The following is a 27436-nucleotide window of genomic DNA, read 5'->3' on the forward strand; positions in this document are numbered from 1 at the left end:
TTCCACCACCATGCTTCACGGTTGGGATGGTGTTCTTGGGGTTGTACTCATCCTTCTTCTTCCTCCAAACACGGCGAGTGGAGCTTAAACCAAAAAGCTCTATTTTGGTCTCATCAGACCACATAACCTTCTCCCATTCCTCCTCTGGATCATCCAGATGGTCATTGGCAAACTTCAGATGGGCCTGGACATGCGCTGGCTTGAGCAGAGGGACCTTGCGTGCACTGCAGGATTTTAATCCATGATGGCGTAGTGTGTTAATTATGGTTTTCTTTGATACTGTGGTCCCAGCTCTCTTCAGGTCATTGACCAGGTTCTGCCATGTAGTTCTGGGCTGATCCCTCACCTCTCATGATCATTGAGGCTCCACGAGGTGAGATCTTGCATGGAGCCCCAGACTGAGGGAGAGTGACTGTTATCTTGAACTTCTTCCATTTTCTAATAATTGCGCCAACAGTTGTTGCCTTCTCACGAAGCTGCTTGCCTATTGTCCTGTAGCCCATCCCAGCCTTGTGCAAGTCTACAATTTTGTCCCTGATGTCCTTCGACAGCTCTCTGGTCTTGCCCATTGTGGAGAGGTTGGAGTTTGATTGATTGAGTGCAGACAGCTGTCTTTTATGCAGATAACGAGTTCAAACTGGTGCAGTTAATGCACGTAATGAGTGGCGAATGGGAGGGCTTCTTAAAGACAAAACTAACAGGTCTGTGAGAGCCGGAATTCTTACTGGTTGGTGGGTGATCAAATACTTATTTCATGCAATAAAATGCAAATTAATTATTTAAAAATCATACAATGTGATTTTCAGGATTTTTGTTTTAGATTCCATCTTTCACAGTTGAAGTGTACCTCTGATAAAAATTACAGACCTTTACGTGCTTTGTAAGTGGGAAAACCTGCAAAATCGGCAGTGTATCAAATACTTGTTCTCCCCACTGTGTGTGTGTGTGTGTTTATATACATATATATATATACTTGTATATATATATATATATATATATATATATATATATATATATATATATATATATATATATATATATATATATATACATATATATATATACTTTTATATATATATATATATATATATATATATATATATATATATATATATATATATATATATATATATATGTATACACACACACATATATAGCTACATCTCCACCTCGTTTATTGCAGTGGGGTTTGCTAATATGAGCAAATTTGGATGTTGCAAACACACCATTAACAATTTCAGAGGGAAACCATGTTCCCCTGATTACAGCTATTTCATTGTGGTTGATGTTCAACATAACCTCGAGTTCATCACTGTGTTGAACCAGGGATCTTGTATTTATTGAGATAAAAGATGGAGTGATGTTAAAGTGTTGAAATGGTCCTGTAGTGTTTGGATTGGACCTACAAACGGAGTCTTGCGGTTGCACGTCAAGAGGGTTTGATTTTACCGCATGACGATCGTGTTGCAGACGTGAATGTCGTGGCCTTGGTTGGCCAAACAAGACAATAATCTTCCTTCAAGAATGCAGACCAGCTCTGCAAATGCGTTGGATTTCGACTTTAGTTAGTTTGAGGGTTTCAAGGTCTTCCACACCTCATTTGGATAATAAAGGAACTGACTCACCAGGTGGTTTTAAATCAAAAAGTTCAGTTCTGGAATACCGCTGTCGCAGAATTCGCCGATCGCCATGTTGGAATGGTCCTGCCCAGTTAAGCACACCTGACGACATGAGTGAGGACGGCGGGTACCAGCGATGTACCAGTTACCAACACTTGTCAGCGACATCGAGGCACCATGGCCGATGTCCCTCTCTTCCATTGAATGACATACCAGTCGCACAGCTAGCGCAGCTGTGTATTGAACGAAAACTGCTCCACAAGTAGGAGAAGAGTGGTTGTGGAGTCGGAGGACAAAACAAGCATGGCCACCTGTAAGGCACACATGCAAAAGTATGAAGTGATGCCATAAGTAAAGGAAGTGATGTCACAAGTGGAGGAAGTGTTGCGCAAGTGTGCAAACAATCAGGGTTTATGGGGTGGATGGACAGATACAGGAAAGGAAGAATAACACAAAAAGCGATTGGCCCAGAGAGGAACAGAATGTGAAAGAATCATCGTGTGTACAGGAGATTGTGAATGTGCATGAGGTGATGATGGGCCGTGCATTTGAAAGGCTGAAGTGAAGTGGGCATCCAGTTTGGATTTGGAGATGACGACCAGGTGAGGGTTTACTGAGGAACATGTGTGACTTGGGGTATCTTGGGGAGGGCAGCAGTATTCAAGGGCAGGAGAAGCAAAGCCAGTTGTAACCTTCAACCCTTGGACACTGGTCTGACCGAAGGGATTCGCCAGTGGCCAGCCTTTCACAAAGAGCGATGCATCATTCTGCACATGGTGCAGTCATTGGCAAAATGTTAAAGTTGGTTTTCAAGCAAATTAGGCAGATCATTGATGCAGATCAATGATTCGTTCATTAATTTCATATGCATCCTGTGGCTGCTGTTGCATCATTGCCAGGAGCTGTGCCACTGATGCTGTACGCCCTGTTTCCAGTGAGCTGGAACTCATTTTGCTGACTTCATAAGGATGGCAGAATGTGTCAACCCACCTGGTGTTCATCAGAATGATAGGAGCTCGAACTCAAGAACCTATGATCTTTAGCCAGCCACCTTAACCATCAAGTCAACACCCGGTGAGCTCAATAATAATGTGGGTCCTTAAAAAATCACTTTGTGGAATCCCTGTCTGAAGGGAAAGATCAATGGAAAGGACACCATCGAGGGCCATTTGCTATTTCTGCTCACAGCATAAATCATAAAACGAGTTTAGCAGGGGGCCCTGCTAACCAAATGAAGACAACTTAGAAACAAAGGCTGGATGAAAGACAGTATGAAAGGATCGAGTAAATCCAGAAATCACCTGAATCTCTTGCTTGTGCTTCAAAGCATCCACTCACTTCTTTGTCAGAAGTTGTAACATATCAAAGGTGGAATAGTCAGGTCGGAAGCCAAACTGTCAGAGATTAACAGGTTAGACAATAAATAGTTTAACAATAAGGGCATCATTTCAAAAAAACAGGTATTTCTGGAGTTTGCATCATGCAACAAAACTATTTTAAAATTGCAACTTGCATCATGCAGCTAGCAAAGGAAATCTTCACACAATGAAATAGCGTGCACTCAATGGGTAATTTCAACAACACGAACCATCACTTTCACGAAGGACTTCCCTAACCACCCCCTCCCTGCCCTCACAGAAACCTAAACACTGAACATAGCGGTGGTGGTTTGTGGCTGGACCGGATGGTGTTTGTTTCCAAACGGTGTTTGTCTACAGACGTCTCCGGGTGGTGTTTGTCTCCTGACGTGTCTGGGCAGTGTTTATCTCCAGGCATTGCAGTGTTTATCTCTGGGCATTTTTTGTCTTCAGACATGTAGGAGCAGTGTTTGTCTCTGGATGTGTCCAGACGTGGCCAGACGGTGTTTGTCTCCAGACCCCTCCAGATGGTGTTTGTCTCTGCACAGTGTTTGTCTGCACTCCAGGTGATGTTTGTCTCTGGGAGGTGTTTGTCTCCAGATGTGTTGGGGTGGTGTTTTTCACTGGTCATGTCCGGGCAAATTTTTGTCTCCAGACGGTGTTTGTGTCCAGTCATTTCCAGCAGTGTTTATATCCGCACGTATCTGGTGTTGTGATCTCTGGACGGTGCTTGTTTCCGGACGTGTCGGGGCATTGTTTGCCTTGTGGTGGTGTTTGTCTCAGGCCGTTTCCGTGCAGTATTTGTCTTGGGATGTGTCCAGACAGTGATTGTCTCCCGACAGTGTTTGTTTCCGTACATGTTTGGGTGGTGTTCATCTCGTCGTCGTTTGTCTACAGACATTTCTGGGCAGTGGTTATCTCTGGACAGTGTTTGTCGCCGGACGTGTCCATGCAGTGTTTGTCTTCGGATGTGTCTGGTTTATCTCCGGAGGTTTTGGGGTCCTGTTTGTCTCCAGACCTGTTTGGATGGTGTATATTTCCGGGTGGTGTTTGTCACCGGACGTATCCGTGTGATGTTCATCTCCGGGCAGTGTTTGTCTCCGGCTGTGTCCGGGCACTGTTGATCTCCAAACAGTGTTTGTCTCTGGACATGTCCAGGCGTTGTTTGTCTCCTGACGCGTCTGGACAGTGTTTGTCTCCTGACGTGTCCGGACGGTGTTTTTCTCTTGACGTATCCGGATGGTGTTTGTTTCCTGACATGTCCGGACAGTGTTTGTCTCCTGACGTGTCCGGACGGTGTTTTTCTCTTGACGTATCCGGATGGTGTTTGTTTCCTGACATGTCCGGACGGTGTTTGTCTCCTGACGTGTCCGGACGGTGTTTTTCTGTTGACGTATCCAGACGGTGTTTGTCTCCTGACATGTCCAGACGGTATTTTTCTCTTGACGTATCTGGATGGTGTTTGTTTCCTGACGTGTCCGGATGGCGTTTGTGGTATGTCCGGAAGAAAATATATTTCAGACATTGTTTTGTTTCCATCTTCATGGTATTCTATGCAGAATCATTTTGATGAGACGGTCTGAATCGTTAATTAACGCTCCACTGCATGTCCACCTTCCTTTCCTCTCACCTCATACTTAACTCCTCCCAAGCCCCTCCCCCTAAATACCCACGAAACAGCTGAAATGTGATAAGCTTGAGAATCTCTTAACCTGAACCGAATTTCAAAATGTAACCTGTGGAATTGACCTGAGCAGCAGTTCCAGCTTCGAGAAAAAGTTTCATTTGTCCAATTCACGCATTGTTTGATATTCTGGATGTCTCGGGTCATCTCCGGACAGTGTTTAGTAAGACCCAGCCAGCCGTTCCTTCTCAACTATTTTGAGTGCTTGCTTGAGTGGTTAATAATGTGGTTCCATTCACGTCCATTCACACTGCCATCCATTCCCCTCCACTCACGTTGCCTTCCCCTCTCCTCACACTGCCTTACCTTCCCCCGCCCCTTCTCACTCCTCCACCCCCTGTCACTCCCCCATCGCTCCTCACTCTGCCTTCCTCTCTCTTTCCCCTCCCACTCCTCATTCTCCCCTCCCTCCTCCAACTCTCCTCGCTCCCCATCCTCATTCTCCCCTCTCTCTACCCCTCCTCTCCCTCTCCTCCCACCTTACCCTCCTTCCTCCCCTCCTTCACTCTCCTCCCTCTCCCCTCCCTATCTCCTCCCTCTCTCCCCTCTCCTCTTTCTCCACCAACCCCTCTTCTCTCTCCCTCCCCTCCTCTCTCTTTCCCCTGCTCCTCATTCTCCCATCCCTCCTCCACTCCTTACTCCCCATCTTCATTCTCCCCTCTCTCTACCCCGCCTCTCCCTCTCCTCTCTCCTTCCTCCCCTCCCTCTTCACTCTTCTCCCTCCTCCACCCACCCCCCACCTTTCTCCCCTTCCTCCTCCACCCCTCCTCCACCCACCCCCACCATTCTCCCCTTCCTCTTCCACCCCTCCTCACTCCCCTCCCTCCTCCACCCCTCCTCACTCCCCTCCCTCCTCCACCCCTCCTCACTCCCCATCCTCCGTCTCTCCCCTCTCCTCTTTCTCCACCAACCCCTCTTCTCTCTCCCTCTCTCCCCTCCCCTCCTCCTCCTCATTCTCCCCTCTCTCCATCTCTCCTCACTCCCCAGCCTCATTCTCCCCTCTCTCTACCCCTCCTCTCCCTCCTTCCTCCCACCCCTCCTCCCCCACCGTGCTCCCCTTTCCTCTTTCACCCCTCCCCACTCCGCTCCCTCCCCACTCTGCTCCCTCCCCACTCTGCTCCCTCCCCACTCCCCTCCTTCCCCACTCCCCTCCTTCCCCACTCCCCTTCCTCCTGCATCCTCCTCGCTCTCCTCCCTCCTCCCTCCTCGCTCTCCTCCCTCCTCGCTCCCCATCCTCCCTCCTCGCTCTCCTCCCTCCTCGCTCTCCTCCCTCCTCGCTCCCCATCCTCCCTCTCATCTTTCTCCACATACTCCTCCTCCCTCTCTCCCCTCTCCTCTTTCTCCACCAACCCCTCCCTCCCCTCCCCTCTCATCTTTCTCCACCAACTCCTCCTCCCTCTCTCCCCTCTGTGTACATGTGTACGAGTGTATGTGTACCTGTTTATGTGTGTGTATTTGTGTATGTTTGTGTACATGTGTATGTGTACGTGTGTATGTATGCGTTCGTGTGTATGTATGTGTACATGTTTATGTATGTGTACGTGTGTATTTGTGTATGTGTGTGTACTTGTGTATCTTTGTGTACGTGTTTATGTATGTGTATGTGTATGTTTGTGTACGTGTTTATGTGTGTGTATTTGTGTATGTTTGTGTACGTGTGTATGTGTACCTGTTTATGTGTGTGTACATGTGTATGTGTACGTGTGTATGTATGCGTTCGTGTGTATGTATGTGTACATGTTTATGTATGTGTACGTGTGTATGTGTATGCATGAGTGTATATGTACGTGTGTGTGTATGTGTATGTGTGTATGTATGTGTACATGTGTGTGTATGTATGTGTACGTGTGGATGTGTACGTGTCTATGTATGTGTGCATGTTTATGTATGTGTAAGTGTGTATGTATGTGTAAGTGTGTATGAGTGTATGTGTACGTGCGTATGTATGAGTGTATGTGTACGTGTGTATGTATTAATGCGTGTATGAGTGTATGTGTGCGTGTGTATGTATGTCTACGTGTGGATGAGTGTTTGTGTATGTATGTGGAGGTGTATTTGTATGTGTATGTGTGTGAGTGTATGTATGTGTACATGTGTACGAGTGTACGTGTGTATGTATGTGTACGAGTGTACATGAGTATGTATGTGAACGTGTGTATGAGTGTATGTGTATATGTATGTGAACGTGTGTGTATGTGTACGTGTGTACGTGTTTATGTATGTGTATGTGTGTATGAGTGTATGTGAACGTGTGTATGAGTGTATGTGTGCATGTGTATGAGTGTATGTGTGCGTGTGTATGAATGTATGTGTACGTGTGTATGAGTGTGTGTACATGTGTATGAGTGTATATGTATGTGTACATATGTATGTATGTGTAAGTGTGTATGCGTGTTATGTGTACGTGCGTATGTATGAGTGTATGTGTACTTGTGTATGTATGTATTCGTGTATGAGTATATGGGTATGTGTGTATGTATGTTTACGTGTGTATGAGTGTTTGTGTATGTATGTGGAGGTTTGTATGAATGTGCACATGTGTATGAATGTGCACATGTGTATGAATGTGCACATGTGTATATATGTGCACATGTGTACGTGTGTATGTATGTGTACGAGTGTACGTGTCTACGTATGTGTACGAGTGTACGTGTGTATGTATGTGTACGTGTGCATATATGTGTATGTGTGTTCGTGTTTATTTATGTGTGCGTGTGTATGAGTGTATCTGTATGTGTATATGTATATGAACATGTGTGAACGTGTGTCTATGTGTACATGTGTACGTGTTTATGTATGTGTACGTGTGTATGAGTGTATGTGAACGTGTGTATGAATGTATGTGTACGTGTGTATGTGTGTGTACATGTGTATGTATGTGTACGTGTATGTGTACGTGTGTATGTATGTGTACATGTGTATGTATGTGTTCGTGTGAATGTATGTGTACGTGTTTATGAATGTATATGTGTGTATGTATGTGTACGTGTTTATGAAAGTGTACGTGTGTATGTATGTGTACGTGTTTATGTATGTGTACGTGTGTATGTATGTGTTCGTGTGTGTATGTGTACTTGTGTATGTATACGTGTGTATGTATGTGTTCGTGTATGTGTATGTGTACATGTTTATGTATGTGTTCGTGTGTATATGTGTTCGTGTGTATATGTGTTCATGTGTATGTATGTATACATGTGTATGTATGTGTCCGTGTGTATGAATGTGTACGTGTTTATGTATGTGTACATGTGTACGTGTGTGTACATGTGTATGTGTGCGTGTGTGTATGTGTACATGTTTATGTATATGTGTACGTGTGTATGTATGTGGACGTGTGTATGTATGCGGACGTGTGTATGTATGTGTTTGTGTACGTGTGTATGTATGTGTAATTGTATGTTTGTATGTGTGTGTATGTGTACGTCTATGAGTGTATGTCTACGTGTGTATGAGTGTTTGTGTATGTATGTGGAGGTGTGTATGTATGTGTACGTGTGTGTATGTGTACACTTGTACGAGTGTACGTGTGTATGTATGTGTACGTGTGTATGTATGTGTACTAGTGTGCGTGCGTATGTATGTGTACGTGTGTATGTGTGTTCATGTTTATGTATGTGTACGTGTGTATGAGTGTATGTGTATGTATGTGTACGTGTGTATATATGTGTATGTGTGTTCGTGTTTATGTATGTGTACGTGTGTATGAGTGTATGTGTATGTGTATATGTATGTGAACATGTGTGAACGTGTGTGTATGTGTACATGTGTATGAGTGTATATGTATGTGTACATGTTTATGTATGTGTAAGTGTGTATGAGCTTATGTGTACGTCCTTATGTATGAGTGTATGTGTACGTGTGTATGTAGGTATACGTGTATGAGTATGTATGTATGTTTACGTGTGTATGAGTGTTTGTGTATGTATGTGGAGGTGTGTATGTATGTGTACGTGTGTGAGTGTATGTATATGTGTTCCTGTGTATATGTGTTCATGTGTATGTATGTGTATGTATGTGTACGTGTGTATGTATGTATATTGTTGCGGTTTTCGCGCCCGCCGGCGTGCTGACGGCCACGTAACTCGAATCGCGGCACGTCGCCCACCGGACGGACAATCCAGTCGTGACCCTCTCGGACTAACGCCGGGAACCAGTCACGGGTGGACCTTTCGGTCTCACCGCGATCGAGCCAATCAGCCCCCGCGTGGGATAGGGTTGCTCGCCAAATTCGACCTACCTAAGTACCCACGCGGAGGGTAGACCGGGCGATCGCACCTCGCCGCAGGTCGACTTCGGACACGGGCCACTTAAGCGACCCGTTCCGTACTATCAGAATAACCGAGCGGTGTTATCGTCGACCTCGACGGTTCGATTAATTATCGGGCGTATTCAGCCCACTACCAACCCTTTACGTGAAGCAAGATGAGGATTCAATGGGAGAAATGACGAAGCGAAGCGGGAAACAGTTCAACAATAAAGCACATTTATTCGCGACGAACGAAAAGCACACATATTCAATTCCACCAAAAGCACACAGAAAAAACACAATTCCATTTACACAAAAAGCAAATATAAAAGCGAAGACAATGCAGAGCTAATACCGACTACCGAGCACACGGCAACACTTATACAATTCTACCTCACAGACGGCGCCGACAACACATACCCAAAACCAAGGAAAAGAAATACCCTCAAGGATGAGGCGGGCCTGAGGCCGAGACCGGGTCGCGCCTACCCGTCTGGTGATGAGACGCGGAGCGGCGATGGCGCCCCAACTCCACGGACCTCGCGGAGGGTGTCTGGTAGGGGGTGGGAAAGGGGCCCCCTTGGTCGCACTATCTCAGCGCGGGGGGAAACAGGAGGGGGTTGTTGATGCTCGGGGTATAGAGGATCTTTATTATCCCTGGTGTGCGTCTCCACCTCGGCCAGGTCGCGCTGTCGGCCTCCCTCGGGTGCAGCTCCCTGCACGACGCGAGCACCCCCTCGTCTGGTGTCGCCGCCTTTCCACAGCTCGTCCCCTCCGTTCCGACTCCAACGCACACGACGAGCAGCTCCACCGCCCGCGAAGTCTTGACCCTCTGCTTCCGACTCTCCTACTCTCCGCCTCTGGACTCTCCGACTCTCCACTCTCCGCCTCTGGACTCTCCGACTCTCCTGACTCTCCCCTCTGGACTCTTCTGACTCTCCACTCTCCTGACTGACGAACACGGTCCTTTTATCCCCCCGTAGCTTCGCCTTTGACCCCCTCCCTTTGACCTTTCACCTCGCTCCCCATTGGCCCGAGAAAAAGTGGGCGTGAAGGCTTTTTGATCCACAAATTTGCATATATCGATCGTCCTGGAGGCGGGGCCAAATCGCCCCTCGCTCACCGATTGGACGGCAAAAAGTGGGCGTGTGTCGTTTTTGATCCGTTTTTGAAGCACAAAATCCGTGATTGTGTACACGCTGTTCGACGCGCGCCCTGCACGAGTCCAACACCAGTACCCACAGCGGGGCAAGAACGGTGGCGATGCTACGGTTGCGAGGTGTGACGTGAAGGTCGTGGCGGTTGTGGTGAAGCGGCGTTGTGGTTGGTGGTTGATGTTGTGGTTGTGGTGGTAATCATGGCGGTTGGTCCAAAATAAAGATAGTAAAAGAAAAACGGCTATCCTGAAGAGTCGCAGCTCGCATAAATGACATGTATTCCCACTAGACAACGGGTTTGGGCCGAACTACACATGTACTTACCGAGATACCTCACCTAAGGGACCTGAATGGTGGTTTGCGAATTTGGTAACCACAACACTACCCCCTCCCCTTTTTACAGACTCGTCCCGAGTCATCAAATTTTCGTGTGCCATCATGTGTAGTTTTCCCCTAGTACATTTTACCTACGGATCCCTGAGTGCGACATTCATGGTATTCGTGTCCCCAAAATAAATAACCTGAGGGCTGCGTAACTATCTAAACAAACTCACTCACACGGACGACTTAAATAAAATTGCCGGCGCTAAGACAGACATGCCGGGGGCGCACTCATATTTACAGTACATCTTAACCTTAACTTACAAATTTTACACTAAACCATGGCCCAGGATCACTGAACTCTGCAAAAGAAAAGCAGTTAGCAGGGAGCCAGGCTGCCCACATGCAGTCTCTGGCTCAAACAATGCAGGTGACAGGGAACGTGGCTGGCTGCTCACACGCAGTCCAAGGCCTTCCCTTTTGAACTGAACGCAGTGAACCACAACGGTGCATAGGCTGCACAAACGCAGTCTCCGTGCCAGCTCAAGTGGCACACGCAATGAACACAACGAATGGATGGATGCACGGTTTGAACTGAATGCAGTGAACCACAACGGTGCATGGGCTGCACAAACGTAGTCTCCGTGCCAGCTCAAGTGGCACACGCAATGAACACAACGAATGGATGCATGGACGCAAACACGGTGCACGGGCCGCCACTGCAGGCCCGTGTTGTAGCTGCCAACAGGGCAGTTCTTGCAGCTTGCAAACTGTTGCCTTGATCCTGGCGCACATGGCAATGAACAGGGGGGGGGGGGGGGCAAAGCAAAAATTGAACGGGGCTGGTGAACATGGGCAGTGGGCATGGCATGGAAAAGGTGCAGGCAAACACAGCCCGCAGAAGAAGGCCGCTGCAGGCAAACACAGCCCGCAGAACCAGGCCGGCACAGGCCTCGAAGAAAAACAGCCAGCAGATGAACTGGCCAGCACAGGCCTTGCAGCACACAGCTGCCGATGAAGTTGGCCGGCCTCCGCCTTGAAGCAAAACACGGCCAGCCGATGAAGTTGGCCAGCCTTTGCCGTTCAGTGGAGGTTGATGGAGGGAGTGCGGTGGTGCTGGCCACTTGGAAGGCGGGCTTGGACCTACCTACCTGTCTCCCTCCCAACCTATCGCCTTTGCCTGTCACTGTACATACCCACTCCCTTAATGTGTCAAACCCCAATTTAGCCCCAACTTATTTTTTTATTGTTTTTATTTTTACTTCCCCACTATAAATCGTCCCCGAACCCCCTTTATCGTCTTTGTTCGGCTAACCTATCCTGTCACCTAGCCTACTCCCAACCCCTACGTTCCCTTCCCGGAGGGGAATAAGGGAGAGCTAGCGTCCTGTGTCGAGGCCCAACTCAAGCCTCAGAATGGCCTCCCCAGAGTTCGGCGATCTAAACACCAAGTGGGTCCAGCGGCCCACAACGACAGCGAGGGGATGGATGGTGCGGAGGGGTACACTTCCTAATCTACCCTAACCATTTAACTGTTAAACTACCCCGGGGCTTTCAACAAGCCCCTCTCGCTTAAACTATTGGTTCTAACAACCCAGATTCCCGTCGCCTGTGTTGGTGTCCTTACAATTTCGGGCCTCGCCCCCCAATTTTCTCTCCGTGCCCTCACACGGTCTCCTGGCTGGGACACGTGGCTCCCTTAGGCAGGCACGAACCTCTGCCGAATCTCCCGCTATGGCACCCCCGGGCACTACACTGCCTCCGAGCCTACCAGCTCCCTAACACCGGGGAGTGCCCCCCCATGGCACCTCCCCTGAAACGCACACGTGGCAGGCCGGCCTCCCGGGCCCCTTTCCGAGGGTCACCCGTGCCCACAACACTGCCCACACGGCTAATGGCGCCCCGGGCCCCCGCACCAAGCAGGCGCACCCGTGCCCACTACTCTATCCCGGCCCCCCATGGGCCCATGGCCTACCGCGGCCGACTAGCCTGGTGCCTGGGGTACCCACTCAGCGATACTCACCTTTCGCAGCCACGCTCCCAAGCCCGTCAACAGGGCTCCTGCACCCCTCCAAATGGGTCTCGAGCCTACTTTCCCACCAACAACAAAACGACCTCCATTTTTCAATTTGACTAACCCAGCTAACTCAATCTACACTGACCCCGGGGTCCCTTGGGCGGGAGTCACTCCTCCCCCCAATCACTCATCGCACCATGCATTCCCCATTCGCTCCATACACACAGACCCGCTGGCCTCACTCACTCAACAAGTACTCACCTCACAACTCACCAACTCTTCAACACACACACCACTGAACTCTGTCATCCTTCTAACTACATCCCCTAACTAACTCGTGCTCCCACGTCGTCCCTTAAACTAGTAGCACGTTCCTTTTAACACTACGCAGCTAAGCTACGTCCCCACTACACATTCTCAAGTCTGTCACTGTCTCAAAATAAATCATTTTATTTCCCAACCTAAATCTGGCTACAATCCCTCTAACTAATCCATTCCACGGACTCCATGAGGACTTACCCCTGCCCCATGGAGTCGGTCTAACTAAGCAAACCCTTCCCCCTAACTAGTTTTCATCCTGTGCCCAGGGTGAGGGGGTCTTTCACCCCTTGCCCAGGAATCCTGTGCACCCGAAAGTGAGGCTTACTGTTTTTTTTTTTTTTGTTTTTTTTTTCATGCGCAGCACCTGCGCGGCAACTCAGAGCTCGCGCACTTTGCACCTGCCCGTGACGTCATGCAGCTGCACGTGTTCCTCGTCCCTCCTTGGACGGTACCATCCGGCAGAGATACCCCTCCTGCCGGATTCCAACCACACGTGCAGCCATGACGTCACCGTGCGCATAAAAAAAAACACAAGCCCCACGTCTCGAGGGGTTCCCCACGCGAACACATGTGCTTTGCCCGTTGGAGCTTAACACACACACGATCGCGTGGAGAACCCGTCCGGTCCAAATCCGTTTACCTGCCTAAACTTTGTCCGTCCGCGGGATCGGCAAATCCACCGCTGGCGTTTCCGGACCGGGACTTCACTCTCGCAAGCGAGCACGTGGTGGTCTCGTGCGTTGCACAGCACGAACCGCGTGCTCCCTGCTGGGTGAACCCGGCACGGTCCCCGAAACAACTACAGCCGCTACTCGGCTTTCTTTCTTTACATGTCGCCGTCGTCGTCTCCATTCCACACACGCATACCTGCGTGTTACGACGCACACAGTCCACTCCATCACATTCACACCGGGAGACGCGGCTGCGTGCTCCCGCATGCCAACCGACATCTCCCTCACATACCGCTCTCTCACACACACGGTCTCCCTTGCACTCGGCCGTTCACTCACGCGTACCTCACTACTCACACACACGGGGGCACTCAACCGCTGTGCCTCATCCACACACCGTGCCTCACTCATACACGCGGGGGAACTCAACCGCGGTGCCTCATCCACACACCGTGCCTCACTCACACACGCGAGGGCACTCACCCGCGGTTCCTCATTCACACACACGGCGACACTCACACACGGTGCCTCATCTACACACGGCGTGCTGGGAAGCACGTACCCTGGCACCATCGCCACCACACCACTCACACACGGGGTCGCACTCACACCTTGCACCACACACACAGGGACAACCACACTGGGGATTCGTGTCCCCACAAGGGTCTCCGGGGCCTCTATACCCCCCAAGCTCTCCGTGCACCTGTCCACAGCACTCGTCCCCTCAACCTCGCAAAGCACGACCGAACTCACCTGGTCGTGACTCGCCTCAAGGGTGCAGACTCCCTCCCCTCGTTCCTGGAGGAGGCCATCCAGGTGCTCGCACTGGGTCCCTGCACGCTCCGCGAGCTCACCCCCATTGTCCTCCACTACCTCCGTGTGTGTGTGTGCGTCACTTACCCCGTCCAATTCACCCTCTATCTCCCGAGTCTCAACTATTATTTCCTTTGTCGTCACCTCGTGTCTCGTCTCACACGTTTTGGTCTCCCCATTTAATTTTTCCCTTTCGGTCATCGTCACGACCCTCGCCCAACACGTCCCCCGAATTATTTTTTCACCCGCCTCCACCGCGGGCCTGTCAGCCGTTGCACCCCCTCCCAGCTCGTTCGTTCCTACACGTGGAGTCGCCATTTCAGGTTCCCTGCTTACGGCCTTCATGCCCGCCTGCAGGCATCGGCCCATGTTCTGCGTCTCACCCCGCAGCTTTTTCGTTTCTTCCTTCATTTGCTTGCTCATGCTTTTTATTTCGTTTATAAATTCAGTTTTCATTTGTGCCAGCATGGTGAATAGCTGGGCCATGTCGGATGCACTCAAGTGAGCCGTTTCGGCAGGGGTTGGGGAAGGGTCTTGGTGGAGAGGGGGGGGGGGGATGTGTCATACACCGCGGCCGCTGCCGCACCCACCTCGGGCCCTGGGTTCAGTTGGGCGAGTCCGTGTTCCTGCACAATCAACATTTCCCGCTCGGGGATTCCATCCTGGACCATGGATCCTACACATTCTACATCCATTTCTAATACCCCCGGCTCCCGCTCGCCTTGAGACGCCATCTTGCTTCTCGTGAAGGGTTAATTTGCTCGCTCGTAATTTGGAGGGAATCGGGGGTCGCTTCTCTCACCCCTGGACCGATTCCCGTGAATTTAGCCGGAGACAGGAGAGCCCGTTTTCCTGTTCTCCGATACCAGTGCCGCGAGGAGGGCGATGAATTTGTATCGCACGACCTGACACCAGTGTTGCGGTTTTCGTGCCCGCCGGCGTGCTGACGGCCACGTAACTCGAATCGCGGCACGTCGCCCACCGGACGGACAATCCAGTCGTGACCCTCTCGGACTAACGCCGGGAACCAGTCACGGGTGGACCTTTCGGTCTCACCGCGATCGAGCCAATCAGCCCCCGCGTGGGATAGGGTTGCTCGCCAAATTCGACCTACCTAAGTACCCACGCGGAGGGTAGACCGGGCGATCGCACCTCGCCGCAGGTCGACTTCGGACACGGGCCACTTAAGCGACCCGTTCCGTACTATCAGAATAACCGAGCGGTGTTATCGTCGACCTCGACGGTTCGATTAATTATCGGGCGTATTCAGCCCACTACCAACCCTTTACGTGAAGCAAGATGAGGATTCAATGGGAGAAATGACGAAGCGAAGCGGGAAACAGTTCCACAATAAAGCACATTTATTCGCGGCACACGGGAAGCACACATTCAATTCCACCAAAAGCACACAGAAAAAACACAATTCCATTTACACAAAAAGCAAATATAAAAGCGAAGACAATGCAGAGCTTATACCGACTACCGAGCACACGGCAACACTTATACAATTCTACCTCACAGACGGCGCCGACAACACATACCCAAAACCAAGGAAAAGAAATACCCTCAAGGATGAGGCGGGCCTGAGGCCGAGACCGGGTCGCGCCTACCCGTCTGGTGATGAGACGCGGAGCGGCGATGGCGCCCCAACTCCGCGGACCTCGCGGAGGGTGTCTGGTAGGGGGTGGGAAAGGGGCCCCCTTGGTCGCACTATCTCAGCGCGGGGGGAAACAGGAGGGGGTTGTTGATGCTCGGGGTATAGAGGATCTTTATTATCCCTGGTGTGCGTCTCCACCTCGGCCAGGTCGCGCTGTCGGCCTCCCTCGGGTGCAGCTCCCTGCACGACGCGAGCACCCCCTCGTCTGGTGTCGCCGCCTTTCCACAGCTCGTCCCCTCCGTTCCGACTCCAACGCACACGACGAGCAGCTCCACCGCCCGCGAAGTCTTGACCCTCTGCTTCCGACTCTCCTACTCTCCGCCTCTGGACTCTCCGACTCTCCACCCTCCGACTCTTGACTCTCCGACCGACCTGACTCTCCCCTCTGGACTCTTCTGACTCTCGAACACGGTCCTTTTATCCCCCCCGTAGCTTCGCCTTTGACCCCCTCCCTTTGACCTTTCACCTCGCTCCCCATTGGCCCGAGAAAAAGTGGGCGTGAAGGCCTTTTGATCCACAAATTTGCATATATCGATCGTCCTGGAGGCGGGGCCAAATCGCCCCTCGCTCACCGATTGGACGGCAAAAAGTGGGCGTGTGTCGTTTTTGATCCGTTTTTGAAGCACAAAATCCTTGATTGTGTACACGCTGTTCGACGCGCGCCCTGCACGAGTCCAACACCGGTACCCACAGCGGGGCAAGAACGGTGGCGATGCTACGGTTGCGAGGTGTGACGTGAAGGTCGTGGCGGTTGTGGTGAAGCGGCGTTGTGGTTGGTGGTTGATGTTGTGGTTGTGGTGGTAATCATGGCGGTTGGTCCAAAATAAAGATAGTAAAAGAAAAACGGCTATCCTGAAGAGTCGCAGCTCCCATAAATGACATGTATTCCCACTAGACAACGGGTTTGGGCCTAACTACACATGTACTTACCGAGATACCTCACCTAAGGGACCTGAATGGTGGTTTGCGAATTTGGTAACCACAACAATATGTATGTGTACATGTGTATGTGTATGTGTATGTATGTGTGTATGTGTACATGTGTATGTACACATGTGTATGTGTGTTTATGTGTACGTGTGTATGTATGTGTGTGTGTATGTGTGCATGTGTATGTATGTGTACGTGTGTATGTGTGTGTATGTGTAAGTGTGTATGTGTATGTATGTGTACGTGTGTGTATGTATACGTGTGTATGTGTGTATGTGTACGTGTGTATGTATGTGTATGTGTATGTATGTGTACATATGTATGTATGTGTACGTGCGTATGTATATGTAGGTGTGTATGTGTATGTATGTGTATGTATGTGTACGTGTATGTATGTGTATGTGTATGTATATGTATGTATGTGTGCGTGTGTGTATGTATGTGTGTACGTGTTTATGTATGTGAACGTGTGTATGTATGTGTACGTGTGTATGAGTGTATGTGAACGTGTGTATGTATGTGTACGTGTGTATGAGTGTATATGTATGTGTACATGTGTATGTATGTGGAAGTGTGTATGAGTGTATGTGTACTTGCGTATGTATGAGTGTATGTATACGTGTATGGGTACATGTGTATGTATGTTTACGTGTGTATGAGTGTTTGTGTATGTATGTGGAGGTGTGTATGTATGTGTATGAGTGTATGTATGTGTACATGTGTATGTATGTGCACATGTGTATGTGTGTGTGTGTGTGTGTGTGTGTGTGTGTGTGTGTGTATGTGTACGAGTGTACGTGTGTATGTATGTGCACGAGTGTACGTGTATATGTATGTGTACGTGTGTATGAGAGTATGTGGATGTGTATATGTATGTGAACATGTGTGAACGTGTGTGTATGTGTATGTGTGTACGTGTTTATGTCTGTGTACATGTGAATGAGTATGCAAACGTGTGTACGAATGTATGTGTACGTGTGTATGTATGTGTGCCTCTGTATGAGTGTATGTGTACGTGTGTATGTATGTGTACGTGTGTTTGTGTGCGTACGTGTGTGTATGTGTACGTGTGTATGTATGTGTTCGTGTGAATGTATGTGTACGTGTGTATGTATGTTTATGTGTTTGTGTATGTATGTATAAGTGTGTGTGTGTGTGTATGTGTTCGTGTGTGTGTATGTATACGTGTGTATGTATGTGTTCGTGTGTGTATGTGTACATGTGTATATGTGTACGTGTTTGTGTATGTGTTTCTGTGTATATGTGTTCCTGTGTATATGTGTTTATGTGTTCCTGTGTTTATGTGTTCCTGTGTGTATTTGTTCATGTGTATGTATGTGTACATGTGTATGTATGTGTACGTGTTTATGTATGTGTATGTGTGTATGTATGTATACGTGTGTATGTATATGTATGTGAACATGTGTATGTATGTGTGTATGTATACGTGTGTATGTGTGTTTATGTGTATGTGTGTATGTGTGCGTGTGTATGTATGTGTACGTATTTGTACGTGTGTATGTATGTGTACGTGTGTATGTATGTGTACGTTTGTTTGTATGTGTAAGTGTGTGTATGTATACGTGTGTATGTGTATGTGTAAGTATGTGTACGTGTGTGTATGTATACGTGTGTATGTGTGTGTGTATGTATGTGTACGTATGTGTGTATGTGTACATGTGTATGTGTGTGTACATATGTATGTATGTGTACGTGTGCATGTATATGTACATGTGTATGTGTATGTTTATGTGTGTATGTTTGTCAACGTGTGTATGTATATGTACGTGTGTATGTGTGTATGTATGTGTACGTGTGTGTGTATGCATGTGTACGTGTGTATGTTTATGTGTGTATGTATATGTACGTGTGTATGTTTATGTGTGTATGTATGTGTACGTGTTTATGTATGTGTACGTGTGTATGTGTATGTATGTGTACGTGTGTATGTGTATGTATGTGTACGTGTGTATGTGTGTGCGTGTGTATGTGTATGTGCGTGTGTATGTTTACGTGTGTATGTTTACGTGTGTATGTATGTGTATGTGCACGTGTGTATGTGTGTGTACGTGTGTATGTGTATGTGTATGTGTTTATGTATGTGTACGTGTTTATGTGTATGTGTGTACGTGTGTATGTGTATGTGCGTGTGTCTGTTTACGTGCGTATGTATGTGTACGCGTGTATGTATGTGTACGCGTGTATGTGTATGTGCGTGTGTATGTATGTGTACGTGTGTATGTATGTGTACGTGTGTATGTATGTGTATGTGTGTATGTGTACGTGTGTATGTATGTGTACGTGTGTATTGTATGTGTACGTGTGTATGTATGTGTACGTGCTTATGTATTTGTATGTGTGTATGTATGTGTACGTGTGTATGTGTGTGTATGTATGTGTACGTGTGTACGTATGTGTATGTGTGTGTATGTGTACGTGTGTATGTATTTGTATGTGTGCATGTATGTGTACGTGTGTATGTGTGTGTACGTGTGTATGTATGTGTACGTGTGTATGTATGTGTACGTGTGTATGTATGTGTACGTGTGTATGTATGTGTATGTGTACGTGTGTATGTGTGTGTACGTGTGTATGTATGTGTACGTGTGTATGTATGTGTACGTGTGTATGTATGTGTACGTGTGTATGTATGTGTACGTGTGTATACATACATTCATCATTGCTTTGCTGGAGTTCAACTCGTTGACATTTGGTGAGGATTCTCTGACGAAGAATGCAAGTGCTGGATCAGTTCTCGTGCTGCGGTTGTCTTCTTGGAAAGGGAGCTATTTCGAACAGTCTATCCCATGCTTCCTCGAACTGTGACAATGGTGAACCATACAGATCCCCTTTAATATCAGGTTTTGAGGTTGTGAACGACCCAGGGACCTTCACATTGTGCCTCATGATGGCACACCTCAGCCTGGCTGTATTCCTCCAGTTGTACTTGGGTAAGTCGTGTTTTTATATTATTTATTTATATTCGAGTTCCCTTACAAGGCTCTTCAATGCTCGGTGAGACCATTCGGCCCATCAAGCCATCGCTGTGGTTGCCAACCTAATGTTGTTTGTCCGTGTTATATCCTTTCTAAATGCTGAGCGTCAAGCAAGGAAGCTGCACGTGCCATTTTTATCGTCTTTGGTAAGTCTCGGACGGGATTTGAACCACCGACCCCCGGACTCGTAGTGCTGAGCGACCATCTCACCGAGTGTGGTAATTAGCTACCGCAGGTGGACGGAGTCACCGAGGTGATGTTTTCACCCTTGTTTGTCTGTTTAACGTCTGTCTGTCTGGGAACAGGATATCTCAAAAGGTTGTGGACAGATCCGAATAAAACTTGGTGGATGAGTTGGGTAAGTGAAACGAACAAGCCGATTCGATTTTGGTTCCGGTCCCGATCCAGATCCAGCGTATCGGTGGGGTACGAAATGTAAACTGTTTACCTGGTGGAGGTATCGGTGGGGTATGAAATGTAAACTGTTTACCTGGTGGAGGTATCGGTGGGGTATGAAATGTAAACTGTTTACCTGGTGGAGGTATCGGTGGGGTACGAAATGTAAACTGTTTACCTGGTGGAGGTATCGGTGGGGTACGAAATGTAAACTGTTTACCTGGTGGAGGTATCGGTGGGGTATGAAATGTAAACTGTTTACCTGGTGGAGGTATCGGTGGGGTACGAAATGTAAACTGTTTACCTGGTGGAGGTATCGGTGGGGTATGAAATGTAAACTGTTTACTTGGTGGAGGTATCGGTGGGGTACGAAATGTAAACTGTTTACCTGGTGGAGGTATCGGTGGGGTACGAAATGTAAACTGTTTACCTGGTGGAGGTATCGGTGGGGTACGAAATGTAAACTGTTTACCTGGTGGAGGTATCGGTGGGGTACGAAATGTAAACTGTTTACCTGGTGGAGGTATCGGTGGGGTACGAAATGTAAACTGTTTACCTGGTGGAGGTATCGGTGGGGTATGAAATGTAAACTGTTTACCTGGTGGAGGTATCGGTGGGGTATGAAATGTAAACTGTTTACCTGGTGGAGGTATCGGTGGGGTACGAAATGTAAACTGTTTACCTGGTGGAGGTATCGGTGGGGTATGAAATGTAAACTGTTTACTTGGTGGAGGTATCGGTGGGGTACGAAATGTAAACTGTTTACCTGGTGGAGGTATCGGTGGGGTACGAAATGTAAACTGTTTACCTGGTGGAGGTATCGGTGGGGTACGAAATGTAAACTGTTTACCTGGTGGAGGTATCGGTGGGGTACGAAATGTAAACTGTTTACCTGGTGGAGGTATCGGTGGGGTACGAAATGTAAACTGTTTACCTGGTGGAGGTATCGGTGGGGTACGAAATGTAAACTGTTTACCTGGTGGAGGTATCGGTGGGGTACGAAATGTAAACTGTTTACCTGGTGGAGGTATCGGTGGGGTACGAAATGTAAACTGTTTACCTGGTGGAGGTATCGGTGGGGTACGAAATGTAAACTGTTTACCTGGTGGAGGTATCGGTGGGGTACGAAATGTAAACTGTTTACCTGGTGGAGGTATCGGTGGGGTACGAAATGTAAACTGTTTACCTGGTGGAGGTATCGGTGGGGTACGAAATGTAAACTGTTTACCTGGTGGAGGTATCGGTGGGGTATGAAATGTAAACTGTTTACCTGGTGGAGGTATCGGTGGGGTACAAAATGTAAACTGTTTACCTGGTGGAGGTATCGGTGGGGTACGAAATGTAAACTGTTTACCTGGTGGAGGTATCGGTGGGGTACGAAATGTAAACTGTTTACCTGGTGGAGGTATCGGTGGGGGTATGAAATGTAAACTGTTTACTTGGTGGAGGTATCAGTGTGGTACGAAATGTAAACTGTTTACCTGGTGGAGGTATCGGTGGGGGTATGAAATGTAAACTGTTTACTTGGTGGAGGTATCAGTGTGGTACGAAACGTAAACTGTTTACCTGGCGGAGGTGTGTGCTCTACCAAGTGCCGTCCTGATGTTTATTTCTTGTTTGTTTCAACATGAGCGCAGCCAATCAACCCAGCCCCGAATGAAGTGTTCACCCCGACATGTACTCCCATCCTTTAATTGGTGGTTATAGTTATTTTGTAAACCACACGAACAGCTGTGTGGTTAATCTATGTGTTTGGCTTTCTAAACATCACCTCCTTGTCACAAAGGGAGGGTTGGGGTGAGTATGTGGCATGAAGCACACAATATGTTAGATGTGGGACATTGTGATGCACCATCTCCATATTCGGTACACCACATTGCAGAACGTTTCACTCCACACTCCTCTTCCCCCATCCGCTCCTCACTCTGTACTAGTACTGGCAGGCAACTTCTCAATACCGTACATTTCTCAGGTCAGCTTTTGAGAGAGAGAGACAGACAGACAGACAGACAGACAGACAGACAGACAGACAGACAGACAGACAGACAGACAGCCTGTGGAGCTAGGAGGCCTTCCAGGGTAGCTCAGGCAATTAGGATGGCTTCCAAAACCTCTAAATTATCCATAGGGCCAAGTCCTTCCCTTGCCATCCTCATCTGAACTTGAAACTGTGAACAAAAGCTTTATGTGAACTTTCATCGTGTCATGGAATATGGACCCCAGTGTTGACTGGTCCTGTTGCTTCACATCCTTGATCCCTCTCACCCTCCGTATCATTAGAATCTCGTTTGGGAAGCTGAGTTTCAGGGTCGGCTTCTTGCTCATTCTGGCAACTTTCTGGCTATTCTGGTGTTGAACCTCCTGCCCTCTCACCTCTCCACCCAACACATGCAGATCACACTATTGTGTCACAAACCCCTTCTTTCTTACCCTCCCCAACTCTAAACTCCATCCTCTCATTTCCCTCTTCCCTTGCCTGTGGAACTAACTGTCTTACCAAGTCCGTTATCTTGAGCTGCTCTTCCCTACATGATTTCAAGTGTGCTGCCCTCAGTCACCTCATGTGCTCTCACCCATTTCCCGGCTCGGATTTGCACCTGCCGAGATCCTCTTTTCCACCTTTCTGCAATTCATCTCCTTGTGCGGTGGCCCATCCATGTGGCTTCGTCCCTCTGTTTTCACTTTGCCAGATTTTGTCTGTTAATTCATCACTTCTTCTTGTTGTCCTGCTCTCATCTGTATAATAAAGATTATTAATGTCCACCACCACCTCCTCCCATTCCTCTTCCTTTTACGTACATCATTCGAGCACAGTCTCCTCCAGATTCCACTGCCCATTGAACCGTCGCTCTGCACATGTCACATGCCTGAAACGCTTTTGCTATTTTTTGAGGTGTCCGATTACCCAAGGGTTCAGGGTGACGTTTTATTCTCGTTTCACAAGCACGTGTAAGAGGCCTGCCATGCCAGGGACAGACACAGCTGCTTGTTCTGATAATAGAACCACAAACGAGACATTCCAAACCAGAACGCTACCGTATCTCATTTGTTCTTTACCCCCCCCCCCCCAAAAAAAACCAGCTTACCTTCAGGGCTTACTGCATTTGGGCTTAAACGGCCTCTTCCTCGATTGACCGTCTCTTTTTAGTTGATAATCAGATAATAAACTAGAAGGGCACTCGGTAGAGCACATATCTCCTCCCGGATCTGGATCGAGATCCAGATGTTCAGCAAAACCTCATCAGTTCGTCCTTGTCACATACCCAACCTGTCCACCTTGTTTCGTCCGAATCAATCCAAAACTTTTGAGATATCCTGCATATAAACAAACAAGGGACATGTCGTGCTGAGCATGATACTTGCAAAATCCAACCCCACCCCTCCACAAAGGTTGCCATGGATTCAGCAAATTGTCCATTTCATTAAGGTTAAAATTGACAATCTTAATCAAAGCTCAAGTCAATCGCATGAAAATAGACGATTTTTTCGATTACATTTGATGAATTTAGAAGTTTGACCTTGAGTTGACCTTTCACCTTTTGACCGCAAAAATAGTGTGTTTCACAATTCAGTGAGGCACTGTGCAATTGCTCTTTAATTTTCTAGTCAATTGGATGAAAGATGATTTCAGAAATTTGACCTCAACACGACCTTTGACCTCAAATTGAAGAGGCTTCTCAGTTTTTACGACCTCCACAACTTGGCAAAGTGTCATGACAAGTAGTTTTGAATTGTGACCTGTAGGTGCCGTGGCGGATTAATGCATGGGCACGCAGGGCATGTGCCCAAGGCTCCAAACTCGAGGTGGGCTCCAAGATCAACTTATACTCGGGGCTCCTGTAGCTCGTACATATACTCGGGTCTAATGTACCTTCAACATATACTCGGGTCTCCAATACCTACTACATACACTCAGGTCTCCTGCACCTCCTATATACACTCAGGTCTCCTGTACCTACTACATATACAACGGGTCTCCTGTACCTACTACATATACTCAGGTTTCCTGTACCTACCACATATACTCAGGTCTCCTGTACCTACTACATATGCTCAGGTCTCCTGTACCTCCAATATACACTCAGGTTTCCTGAACCTACTACATACACTCAGCTCTCCTGTACCTCCTATATACACTCGGGTCTCCTATACCTACTACATACACTCAGGTCTCCTGTACCGACTACATTTACTCAGGTCTCCTGTACCTACAACATATATTCAAGTCTCCTATACCTACTACAGATACTCAGGTCTCCTGCAGGAACAACAGGCACTCGGGACTCCTGTACTTCCTACACATACTCGGGTCTCCTGTACTTCCGACATATACTTGTGTCTCCTATACTTCCTCCATATACACGGGTCTACTGTACATCCTACATGTACTCGGGTCTCCTGTACCGACTACATACACTTGAGTCTCCTGCACCGACTACATATTATTTGGTCCCCTGCACCAACACCATATTGTTGGTCTCCTGCACCAACTACATCTAATTCGGTCACCTGACCGATTACATTTACTCGTATCCCCTGTCAGGTCAGGTCAGGTCATGTCAGGTGTGGCAGCATCCGCCAGTGCAGTGCGTTTCTGTGTCCGCTTTCCACCGATACTCCAGGAGCCTCCATCTGGCCATCTCCCAATCAGGTGCCTGGCCCATCGCCATCTCCTTGAGATCCTGATCAACCTTCTGCAACCACGAGGCATGTGGTCGGCCCATCATCCTCCTCCACTCATGAGGCGCTCTCACTGAGAGAATCTGGTGAGCAGGATCAGCATCAGGAAAATGAGCCACATTTCCATACAGCCGCAGCTGATGCTCACGGACTATACAGGTTACAAATCTCATTTGAGTCTCTCACAGCAACCGCTAATTGGACACAAAGTTTGACCAGCATTAGCCAAGGCTTCTCCGAAGAGACCTTGTACCGAAGGAATGAAGTCTCTGCTTCAGATCCCTGGTACCGAAGGAATAAAGTCTCTGTCTCAGATCCCTGATCAGAGTCCAAGTCTCACATCCGTAGAGCAAGACTGGAAGCACCAAGGACATGAAGACTCGGAATTTCGGAATCGGAAACATGAAGACATGAAGACAGCACCACACCCCATGATCCAGTGAATCTATGACTCCCCAGGCCCGACCCAGATGTCTGTTGACCTCTAGCTTGCAGCCAGCAGAGACATGAATATCACTGCCAAGGTGAGTGAATCTCTCCGTGACAAAAACATCCTCGCCAGAAACAGGTACAGACAAGATGGCAGCATCTAAGATGTCATTGAGAGCCTGGATCTTGTTTTGACCCAGGAAACCTGTAATCCAAGTAGCTCCGACTCCTCATTCAGCACCCCGAGGACCTCCAAAATGATCTGCAGTGTCTCCGCAAAGACGACAACATCATATGCGAAATCAACGTCAGAGATCTTGACATTCCCAAACGATGCATGACAGTTTGATCTGTCCGACATCCTCCCCAGAATCCAGTCCATACAAGCACCAAAACGTGTGGGGCCAGTACACACCCCAGATGAACTCCAGTCACAACTGGAAATAAGTCGGAGATGGTATCACCACATCACAGCACTCTCAGTACCAGAGTAGAGTTGACATCAGATTGATCAGTTTTGTAGCACCCCATGAAGACCGAGAATCCTCCAGAGGGCATCCCAATTCAATTAATGAAACGCTTTACAGAGATCAATATAAGCTGCAAACAGCCCCTGCCGAAACTCGCGTCTGTGTTCTGTGAGGACCTGAATAGAAGAGCAAGGATACGGTCAATCGTTGACCTCTTAGGTGTAAAGACTGACTGCTCTGGGTGATGTTGCTGAAGCAGATGGTGGCGAACCCAATCAATAATTATCCCATCAAAGACCTTCACAAGCACTGAGAGCAGCGTAACTCCTCAGTTGTTGTTGCAGTCCTGGTGATCATCCTTCCCTTTCCAGAGAGGGACAACAAGGCCCCTCTTCCAATCAGTTGGGATGATGCCTGTGTTCCAGGCAGAGCACAGAGCTGCATGTAACGACACGAGTGGAGCATTTCCACCAGCCTTGAGAAGTTCAGCATGGATGCCACAGATCCCTGGAGCCTTACCCCATTTCATCTCGTTCACTGCAGCCCGTGTTTCCACAAACAAAGATAGATCACAGTTGATTGGAGGGTCAGTTATGCCTAGGCTTGGGATCCTAGGATCCTGAGTTCAAATCCTGCTTGGCTGTTGAATTTATACCAGGTGGAGTTGACTCTGCCTGTCATCCTTCCGAGGTTTGCAAAATGAGTACCAGCTTGCAGGTATCCTGTGCCGGAGTGGTGATCCATCCAGTATTGTGTCCAACAGCGAAGGAGACTGCTAAGGCAGGACCAATGTTCTGCACAGAGTGTGGTCCCAATGGATGGGTGGAGGGTCAGCAATAGGGATAGTAACACACCTGACATCCAACTCAATAGCTGGTGGATCAGCCTGGTACAGCCGCTAAAAGTAACTGGCCCTGCGGGCCCTCACTTCAGACTCCTCTGTCAAAACCCTCCACCCTCCGCTCCAAATGCAGTTCACTGAGGGACAAGCTTGGAGGAACACAATGCGCGAATTCACCTGGAAGCAGGACGAGAATCAGTTGACCACAGGTAATGCTCTACCCCCTCACAGATTCCTCACACATCAGCCTCCTTGTCCACCCTGAGCGCACATACAGTTTTACCACTCAATTCCTTGAACAGCTCAGCTCTGCCATTCAGGCTGGCCCTGCGACTCTGTTCAGCTGTATCCAGTGTCCGTTGAGAGACAAAATTATTCTTCACCTAATGGTGAGTTCCAAAACATCCACCGGCAACATCAAGGATGGTGGTCTTAAAGCCACTCCAAAACTCTTCAGGATTCCTCAAAGCACTCAGATCCCCCCAATTCACCACTCAGCCTGTTCATAAGCTCAGCTTCCCTCTCCATCATTGAGCTTGCCAACATCCAGCCAAGGCTGGGATGGTATCATTCTCCTGGATTTAAGCTGAAACTTTAGAGTTGCGACCACAGGCCTGTGGTTGGTATTGAGGAAATGAGCACTCCAGTGAACTCTGCATTCTGGATCATTCTCCAGCAACCATCAACGAGCACATGGTCAATCTCCTTTGCCACACCACAAGGGTTGGAATACTAAGTCTAGCGATGAGCTTGTGGGCGCTGAAACCATGAACCGGCCACCCTAAGTCCATGACTTCTTGCAAAGCCAAGGAACTTAGTGATATTCAAGT

The 27436-nt window shown here is 48.3% G+C and overlaps 1 protein-coding gene, 1 long non-coding RNA gene and 2 pseudogenes across 6 annotated transcripts in view; 1 reads left to right on the forward strand and 3 right to left on the reverse strand.

Annotated features, from left to right (window-relative positions):
* Nucleotides 1–1152: 1152 nt before the first annotated feature.
* Nucleotides 1153–19751, reverse strand: LOC147031205 (uncharacterized). Its single transcript, XR_015056738.1, has 3 exons — nucleotides 19467–19751; nucleotides 2921–3013; nucleotides 1153–1930 (listed from the first exon to the last, which is right to left on the reverse strand). It is a non-coding gene; the product is annotated as an uncharacterized LOC147031205 (long non-coding RNA).
* On the reverse strand, nucleotides 7452–14552 carry LOC147031206 (uncharacterized; annotated as a pseudogene).
* LOC147031207 (uncharacterized) lies at nucleotides 16242–18670 on the reverse strand (annotated as a pseudogene).
* LOC147031208 (acetylcholine receptor subunit alpha-like) overlaps nucleotides 19535–27436 on the forward strand; it is a 96176-nt gene continuing 88274 nt past the window's right edge. The window contains exon 1 of one of the 5 annotated variants that reach the window (XM_085876050.1): nucleotides 19535–19745. In XM_085876050.1, coding sequence (XP_085732176.1) covers nucleotides 19700–19745 — 46 coding nt within the window. In that variant the 5' untranslated portion in view covers nucleotides 19535–19699. Of the gene's footprint in view, nucleotides 19746–19795; nucleotides 19937–20024; nucleotides 20044–27436 lie in introns of those variants that run through there. The other 4 variants (XM_085876049.1, XM_085876051.1, XM_085876053.1 and 1 more) reach the window with 4 other exon arrangements.

This window comes from Eptatretus burgeri, chromosome 3 (genome assembly GCF_056783735.1).
Source record: "Eptatretus burgeri isolate ZD-2024b chromosome 3, Ebu_testis_v1, whole genome shotgun sequence".
Taxonomy (NCBI): Eukaryota; Metazoa; Chordata; class Myxini; order Myxiniformes; family Myxinidae; genus Eptatretus; species Eptatretus burgeri.